Raw genomic sequence first — 10046 nt, forward strand, 5'->3', positions numbered from 1 at the left:
TTGCTACTAAGTGAATCAACATTGTGATTTAGTTACTAAGCTCCCTTGTTATAGCTGTTGAAAATGTTCTGATTCATGATTCATGGTCTTTCTAGAAATACAATTCTACACCATTGATTTGTTTATGTGATAATGTGGGTTTGATTTCCTAAGTTAATGTGTTATGAACTTACATACATGCTTTAATGATTTGGTCAAGCACTCAAGTCCATGCTAAAATGTGTTTACCCTATTAGAAAGATACAAGGTTAGTTCCCAATTAAGACAACTTCTTGTTTCTAACTAACATATATTCTTTTAACGTCTTGCATATACTCATAAAATTTTACACACTTCGATTACTTAAAATGATAGCAATTGAAAATAAAACCATTTATATGTCTTCAAACAAGAAATGGCCCGACTTAGTTTTAGAACATGCAGACGTAGGCTAAAGAGATTTTTTTGCACGAAGCTATGGCCATTATTATTTGGTTTTTCATTACAGTTTGAACTTTAATAGCCGACTACGAGGGATAAATCATGTGTTCGATACTCTTTGTCAAATATAGATTGAGCTTCAATATTGCATAGATATGCTTATGAGAGTGACAATATGTGCATATCACGACTTAGGATGTCCAGAAGGTGTTTCAAAAAGTTATGTGATATATTGAAAACATTAGGAGGATTACGAGCAAGTAAGCATATGGGTATTAATAAACAATTTGCCATTTTCCTTCACATTATGGCGCGTAATGTTAAAATTTGAGTCATCACATGTCGTTTTCATCGTTTGGGAGAAACAATCAGCAGACTATTTACTCAAGTTCACAATGCGGTGATCAGATTGCATTCACATTTGTTTAAAAAACTCGCATCCATTCTAGAGGATTCTACTAATGGAAGATGGAAATGGTTCAAGGTGTATGGAATTTCTAATTTTTTGGTATTCACATGTTAGTAACTTAAGTTGTGTAATGGCTATTTTTATTTTCTTCATTTTAGAATTGTCTAGGAGCTTTAGATGGAACATACATAAGGTGCTTTAGTGCCACTCGAAGACAAGGCTCGATACAAAACAAGAAAGAATGGAATTGCCACAAAAGTGTTAGGGGTTTGGTCACAAAATATGAAATTTATTTATGTGTTTCCCGGATGGGAAGGGTCGACCGCTGATGGTAGAGTGCATTGACACGCTCTTCTTAGGCCACATGGGTTATAAGGAAATAGGTCATATTAGTACTTGGTAGATGTCAGATACACAAATGGTGAGGGTTTCCTCGCCCCATATAGAGGTCAAAGATATGACTTAAATGATTGGCGGGATGGATACCAACCAATGACACCAAAAGAAATTTTTAACAAGAGACATTCCTCTGCAAGAAATGTCATATAACGATGTTTTGGCATTTTGAAGGAAAGATGGGAAATTTTAAAAGATAACTTGTACAATCATGCTAAAGTGAAAAACAAGATCATAATGGCATGTTGTCTACTTCGTAATCATATCAGGCTAGAAATAGCAAATGATCCGTTTAATAATGATGGTTTGGATGAAACAACTGAAGACGATAAAGACTAAGTCGTGGATAACGTCAGTTCTGTTGGGAAATCAACTGAATGGACTGCATTTAGAAATAATTTGGCACAACATATATTTGAGGCTTCGAATGGTACACATTGACCTTTTTGATTTGTAATGCTAGAAGTTTATCTTTATGGTCTTTAACGAATTTAATACCTATATTGTATATCGTTAAGATTTGTAATTCTACAACTTGATTTTTATGATTTGCATGTTTATGTTTACATGTTATTTTTTTTATTCTTAATTTTGTTTATCAATAGCTATGGAGGATCGAAGTTGTAATAGAAACTATCGAAACTGGACAACTATTGAAGATGCTAAACTTGTGGAGGCTTTGGTATACATGGTTAATATTGGAGGATTTAAAGTTGATAACAACTTTAAATGTGGATATTTGCAATATCTAGAACAAGTGTTAAAAGAATCAGTTCCTAATTCTGGTATATTGGGTAAGACACACAGTGAGTCAAGAATTAAAACAATAAAAAAGGATTGGCAAGTTGTCCATGACATGGTGAATGGGAAAAATGCGAGTGGGTTTGAGTATGATAGTATGAAACAATGTGTAATTGCTGAAGCACCAGTTTGGGAGTCTTACCTGAAGGTACCCATTTTATTTTCATACTATATTTGTAGTTATTATTGGATATCTTGCTAATTAATTTTTATCATGAAATAGGCACATAAAGAGGCGGCAAAATGGAAAACAAAACATTCCCACATTTTGAAGATTTGCCTATTGTTTTTGGAAAAGATAAAGCTCAAGAAAGTAAAGTTAGGGATGTTGTTGAGATGGAGGAGCAAGTGAATCTAGAAGAACAAGAACAACAATCAAAGGACACAGAAAGTAGCCATAATATACATAATGCTACAGATTTGCAAAGTGAAGAAGGTTCAAGTCAAGGTAGTAAGAAGAGGAAAACTGGAGTTGAGACTCTTGTTGACGGAATGCATAGTGCAGCTCTCTTACTTGGGGAGAAATTTGAAAATGCATCGAAGAATATATAGACATGGAGATGGATATACAAAACAAGACTTTCATGGTGAAATCTCAACTTGCAAAAATGCAATCACTTTCTAGAGTGGAAAGGTTCATAGCAGTCAAGAAGATAACAAGTGAGCCTGATAACGTGTTAATTTTTTGGAGTTTGGAAGAAAGAGAGCGAGAGGAGTGGGTGAGGTTTGTGCTAGAAGGTTGATGTTGGTTACGATTTAAAAACTCCAATTTAGGTTTTGAAAGTAATGTAATTTGTGGTGAACAGTTTCAGATGTTAGTAATGTAATTTGATTTATGGTTACTTACTTTTCACAATTTTATGTTGATTTTATGAAATAAATGATATTTAATTTAAATAACTTACATATTGAATGGTAATTTTAATTTTAAAGAAAAATGACAGAAAAATCATAAAAGGTCATTTGTTGATATTTTAATTCCAATTCCAAAGTTAAATTTCGTGAACCAAACAAAAAGATTTCAATTTCTTTAAGAATTTTATTCCAATTTTATCTAACGAAACGCAACCAAAAGGGATGGTCAAATTCCATTCCAATTCCCATAAAGTCAAATTCTTTTGATGAATTTCAATTTCATCGAATTTTATTCTACAAACCAAATGCTCCCTTATAGCTATCACACACCTTCACATTTTACTCATCACCAAGAGAATTATCACAACCACCCACCTCAAAAAGCTAGCACTCAAATCTAGGAGGCATTTATGGGAAGGTTGAACCAAGTTCACATGATTATTGAATTGCTTTTGAACAAAATATCATGTTTGACATGTTAAACAAGGATATGATGTAATTGATATGATTATAGGTGTACATGTATCATGTATGTGATGGATTAATATTAGTTCTGAGTATTAAAAGAAGTGGACAACAAAGTAGTGTTTGTATCTATCTTGCTTGTGTTCTTATAATGACCATAGAGCAAATCAAGTAAAACAATTACTTCTCTAGTTTTAGCAATTCCATTATATAAAACATTTAGCTTAGATTTTGGTATCTTACTAATTTGATTGTTTTGGTAGGATTATATTCTCATGGATATCTCATAAATATTATTACTCAATGTTATTTTATCATTAATAACTGGATTTTTTTAACAAGCATGTTTTTTTTACCATAACCAATGCGACCATGTGACCTTTTTTTTACCTAAAAATAGGTCATAATTAGTCCCTTGGACTGGTTCCTTAACCAGACCTTCAAAATAATCACAGACGACAACAATTGATTGGTTATGACCATCCCTTTAATTGTTCAAAATGCAAGGGGTCCCAATTCAGATTCTAGTATTAATGAGGTCTCAAAAATTCATGTATAGAGATGCATAACGCTTGAGCTCTCAAAGCTCATTTTTCAGTAATAAAAAGTAATGCTAGATTTTTAGGGAAGAGCCAAACATTGGATTGAAAGAGAGGGCCATCAAGCTTTTGAGACGGGCTTTTTTTTTATTTTTTTGAAGTATATAATATGTATATACGGCAAATAGAACAAATAAACTCACACATCCTCCTCACCTTTGGTGAGGTTTCAACCCTTGACCTTCTAGAAGGCCAAAGACTCACATACCACTAGGCCAAATTTATGGGCTAACAAGGTCTTTTTGGGTTGACTTTAACCGGGTCTTAAATATAAGGTCGGCCAAACTGAGCCTTAAGGTCGGGCTTAGGCTCGAGCTTACTAGGACCGGGTTTTTTTTATGTCTAAGCTATGGCTTGGGGTTTTTTGTGCTTCTATACATCTAATATCAACCATTTAGAAAAATAATCTTTAAAGAATGTTAGCAGACGTCAAATGGCTAGATGCAAAACTATTAAAAGTGCTAAGAGTAATTAAAAGGCTCTATATGATATAATATAAAATGAAATCAGGTTGTTTAATAAGACATGTTCGGCAGTCATTGAATGATTTGGTACGTAATCATTAAATGGAATATGACAGAAAAATTGTTATTTGGTAAATGTTATAAGTGAACAGTTTAAATAGTAGGAAATTACTATTTTCACCATCTATAGGATTGATTTATTGTTAAATAAGATATATTTGTCTGGTAAATGTTATAAATAAAAAGAATTAGGTCACATCTATATAACTTTTTCATAAATACAACATATCACATTATAAATATATATTACAAAAGACAGCAATATTTGTTTTCTCCCATCCATGTCTTCTTCCTTCTCTCCCTTGATTTCCTTCTATTTCCTCAGCATACGTGGGCTTGGACACAAACCCATAAGAGTCAAGGCAGCCAATAACATCAAAGGCAAAGGATCAATATGTAAATAAAAGTTATGATGAGAAGAACAAGAGATTTTAACCTTTTAATCTCATGTCCACCCATGAATCACGTTTTAGAAAGGAATTAATCCGATGTATCTCGATGCACCTCATTACGGTTGACATTCCATTAGAATCATCCAAGGGTGGAGATCTCTTCTTACGCTTCTCACCATAACTTCCCTTCTAAGTTCTAACCGGAACCCAACGCTAACATCAAATCCTACAAATATACACAACAACAAAAAAAAGGTTCAATGTTGAGAGCGTACTAGAGTAGTATTTTTTTTTTTTTTTGGTTTTGACTGTCTACATTAGTTAAAGAATCGATGTAGGGGTGCATTGGAGATGCTTCTATAAGCGGTTTGTTTACGACCCACAACAAATATCTTGACAAGGAATTGTACTCTAGTAAATTATTCAAACAATGACAAGAATGGTTCTCCAGATCAAAAAAATATTCATCCATCATCCAGCTCATGTGCATGTGCATGTAAATGTTGATCATATATACATGTTTTCTACAATATGCCTATCTGTGATTGTTTGAAAATGTGCAAAAAGCTTCATCCCTCTTTAATCATTCATTGAAGGTGGTGGTTCATGTAGGTTTTGCAAGCATCCATGATTATAACAGGAGGAGGATCCAACAAAAATGTTGATTCCTTTTTTAACATAAAGAGAGTGGTGGGATTTGTGTCCCATGTACCAAGATAAAAGACAGACCATCCTAAACACAATAATAATCAATCATCTTGTGATCATGAAAAATGATTAAGGTCCGGTCAAAACCAAAAACTCTTATTGAAAACTTTTATCCAACGCCTGGTGTTTGTTACAGAAAAAGACAGTTAACACTAGAAATTCAAGAAATCGAAGACAACAATTGTAGTGGATTCAGAAATTTAACACAAGAAGCAGAATCTGGAAGTCTACAATAAACAAATGTGAGAGGAAGGATAAGAACCTTGTTGATGAGATCTTTGCGATAGAGGAGAGCTTGGTTCACTTGTCACCTACCATCCCTTCCCCTAAATCTGGCTGCTAACAAGAATACAAACAAAGTAGACGAGACGAGGGTAATTGTGGAAAGATGCGCCTCTGAATCGTATGGTCATGGACCTGGTAAATGAACAATTAAGTGACAGATGGTAAGGTTCAGAAGCTATTAAAATCTAACCAAACAAGGTTTAGCTCTGACCGAATCAGATATAAGGTATGAATGGCATCATTCAGTTGCAAACAAACAAACCCAAGTGTTCTGAATAGACAGACTGAATGACATAAATGACCATTTTAACCGTCTGTAGGATCATTCAGTTGCACACAAACAATCTCAAGTGTTCTAAATAGACAGACTGAATGACATAAATGACCATTTCAATCCTCTGTAGGATTTAGTGTCATATGAAACATAGCCGTTTGGTAAATATCTAAACAATTGCTTTGCAAATATAAACCACAAACTCAATATTACTCAGTTCAAAAAATCTCATATTAATCCAATCAAAGCATAAGAAGTTCTAGATTAAACAAAAATATAACAATCAAATTCAACATAAGAGTTTTCGAACAATTGTTAATGTGACGCATTAAAATATAACCGATTCGCAATCTAATGACATAAATAACCATATATTCATCATTTTGAGAACCAAAAGGCGTTCCGTCCGTGTCATATTCATCGCCTCCTTCAATTTCTTCTTGTCCTTCGGCAGTAAACATGGGGTCATTGTCGTAATCCATGAATAACTGATCATAGATATTGCATCTTCTCCAACATTCTTCCATAACCTTGGCGCAAGATTACTACTTTCTCGTCCATTTTTTATTATCTCAAAATTGGAAAATCAACATATAATGACAGATGCAGATTCGATGTGTAAAAGAGCACACACACGCAGATTCCATGTGTAAAAATCAAACAGGTGAACAATTGTATAGATGTAAAAATCAATGGTGAAAGTTGAATGTACCTTAACAACAATGCAGATTCAATTTGGAGAGAGCAGATCGTAAGAGAACAGGGGTGACTTCAGAGGGCAGCAGCAGAGGTCGTAAGAGAACAAGGGGCACTCATGGAAAATATAGGGGTCCCGAATGGTTTGAGGATACTCTAGAATCTAGATACAAAAACGCTCAGAGGTTTTTAGAACCATTAAGAGGTAGGTGTTAGTTGCCAAACATGATTTGCCTCTTAGCGATTTCAAGGTTGCCTCTTAATGGAACCAGGTCGTAGCTTCTTTACCTCGTGCTTTAGAGCCAAATAATATCATACCTACACTTGAATAATCTTCACCAATAACCCTTGCAGGAGCAGCATCCATCCTTAAAATGATGAAAACGACTCGAATCCCTCAATATTATCTCATGTTCGATGATCTTGGAGATGTAGATGATTGCAGTGTGACAGTCCCCACAAACCCGCAAGTTTTTCGTGATCCTGATCACGGCACCAGGAGCTGTCGTTAGRATCCCATAAGCCAGTGCGAGCTTCTCGCTATGTTCGACTAGAAGATCGCCTTTCTCCTCATCGTCAACATCATGAAGAGCGAAACTCGTATCAGGAACGTAGCCAATGGCTTTAATCCTATGAATGAGGTCTGCAAGGGTCAYATATATCTCTTCGGAGAGAGGGTGCGTTTTGTCCCCAACATAGAACGTTGCAGTGCCCATCTTCCCTTGAACCCAACTGCAACCGGGTCTCTTGTTGATCCCCGAATCTTTCATCGAATACCGAATCCTGGCAACATCTTTCCAGCGACTCGCATTCGCGTATATGTTGGAAAGAAGCGTATATGTTCCGTCGTTTTCACACCCGATTTCTAATAACTTCCGAGAAGCGTATTCTCCTAATTCTACGTTCGTATGAACCCTACACGAACCAAGTAGTGCCACCCACACTATCGGGCTGGGTTCCATAGGCATCCCTCTGATGAGCTCCATGGCTTTCTCTAAATGGCCAGCACGACCCAAAAGATCAACCATACAGGCGTAGTGTTCGACCCCAGGAACAATTCCATACTCGCTAGTCATGGCGTCGAAGTAGTTCAATCCCTGGTCAACCAAACCTGAGTGGCTACAAGCGTAGAGCACGACAACAAAAGTAACACCGTCAATTAGRAGACCTRAGTTTCTCATCTCRTTAAACAGTTGAAGAGCCTCTACACCACGACCGTGCATTCCATACCCAGTCATGAGGGACGTCCACGAGACAACATTTGTTTGTTTCATRTTATCGAATACAATACGAGMCRCATCAAGATCACCAGATTTAACGTACATGTCAATGAGGCAGTTGTCAACAAATAACACATCGGATTCATATCTRTTGCGAATAACATAAGCATGAATTTGCCTACCAAGTCTTAGAGCAGCAAGACGAGCGCAGGCCATTAGGRCGCAAGATATCGTAAAGGCGTTTGGCATCGTGKRTTTGTAATCGTTTTGTTTAAGCATCTCGGAAAATAGTTCTAATGCATCATTGGCTTCACCATGCTGAGAATACCCACCGATCATGACAGTCCAGGTGATCACATTTCTATTAAATTGGGCAACAGAATCGAAAATCTTGTATGCAAGATCAACGGCTTTGCACTTGGCATACATATCRATCAGAGAATTGATTACCATTTGCTCATCTCCAAGGTCATTGCTCTTTATGTTCAAAATTTGTTTTATGGCATAACAATGAATCTCTTTTCCTTGAAGCAATGTTGCCACACAAGCGCAGCCCGACAGAAGAGAAACTAGAGTGATAACATTTGGTTCGGAGCCAGAAACRAGCATTTTCCGGAAAACATCAAGAGCTTCATATCCATRGCCTCTTTGAGCATAACCAGCAATTACAGCACTCCAAGTCACTACATTTAACTCAATCTTTTCTTGTCGCATGTTTTGGAACAGGGCAAGAGCATCTTCAAATCGACCTATCTGGGAGTATCCGGTAACCATTGCATTCCAAGAAACCACATCCTTTACTTGCATTTGAACGAACACTTTGTGGGCATCATCCATCAATCCACATTTGGCATACATGTCGACTATGGCATTACCCACGAATAAATCCTCAATGAGCTGAGTTCTCAAAGCGTAAGCATGAGCCTCCTTGCCTTGCAGAGATGCAAGAACAGAAGCAAAAGCAGGAAGGATGTTAACAAGGCTAACGGCATCAGGGCAAAGCCGACTTTCGCGTTCTCCATAGGTTGTCATCCGATAAAACATTTGCACCGCCTTTTTTGAGTCACCACTCTGCATATAAGCTGCAACAATTGAGTTCCACGAGATGATATCGGCGATCCCACTATGAATCATTTCGTCAAACACTTGACGGGCACCATCCAAATCACCACAACGACTATACATCGCCACCAACGAATTTCCCACAAACACATTATTTACATACCCAAGAATACAAACTACTCCATGCAATGAAGCACCATGACGGAACGACGGGAGCTCTCCACAGGCCTTGAGAAGAAAAGGAAATGTGTACCCATCAGGACGCCAACCAAGGGATTGCATATTGTGATAAAGCTCGAGAGCTTGGTGAGGTAAATGGAGACGCACTGCACGTCGAATAAGAGAGTTCCACCAGAACACACACGACGGCGAGGGATGGAGGCAGGAGAGGATAGCAAGGGCGTGTGATGGGGCCTCGCAGGAGACGTACATGCCCACGAGTTTGGGTAATTCCGTTGGGTATGAGGTTGTAAGGCCTTTCACTATCAGTTGTTGGTGTAGAAGCTTGACTTTGTTTAAAGAGTTGCATTTTTGGAGTAGCTCGTTGGCAATGGAAGAGAAGTTGAAAGCTAACAGTTTAAAGGGAAACATTGGGATCGTGACAGCATGACGTACACGCATACTAAGATTGGCGAAGGTTGTTTCGTTATACAGAAGACAACGGAATCTTGGGGAATTGGATATCGATGGTTGCCCTACCGACTCCCTCCTTTGTTGTAGGGTCGTTCCTACCTGCAAATATAATAATAATAAGGGTCCCAAATCTTTTACTATATATTAATACTTCAAAAAAGTTTAAAATATAATAAGGCCCAAAAAAGAAATTACTAAATAACAAGGATCCAAAAATATCAGTTAATTATATTAGAGAAGAAAATTTGTAAAAAGTAAACTGGCCTTTCATTGTCTGCTATTGCTTATTGCATCTTCCTATTAAATG

General features: G+C 36.7%; 1 protein-coding gene across 1 annotated transcript; it reads right to left on the reverse strand.

The window, feature by feature from the left end:
* Positions 1-5914: 5914 nt before the first annotated feature.
* LOC112526582 (pentatricopeptide repeat-containing protein At5g16860) lies at positions 5915-9738 on the reverse strand. The gene is made up of 2 exons (XM_025136933.1): positions 6841-9738; positions 5915-5986 (listed from the first exon to the last, which is right to left on the reverse strand). The coding sequence occupies exon 1, from the start codon at positions 9725-9727 to the stop codon at positions 7160-7162; it is 2568 nt and encodes an 855-aa protein (XP_024992701.1). The 5' UTR covers positions 9728-9738; the 3' UTR covers positions 5915-5986; positions 6841-7159.
* Between the last annotated feature and the right edge of the window lie 308 nt (positions 9739-10046).

This window comes from Cynara cardunculus (assembly GCF_001531365.2).
Source record: "Cynara cardunculus var. scolymus isolate 2C chromosome LG 1, CcrdV1, whole genome shotgun sequence".
NCBI classification, from domain to species: domain Eukaryota; kingdom Viridiplantae; phylum Streptophyta; class Magnoliopsida; order Asterales; family Asteraceae; genus Cynara; species Cynara cardunculus.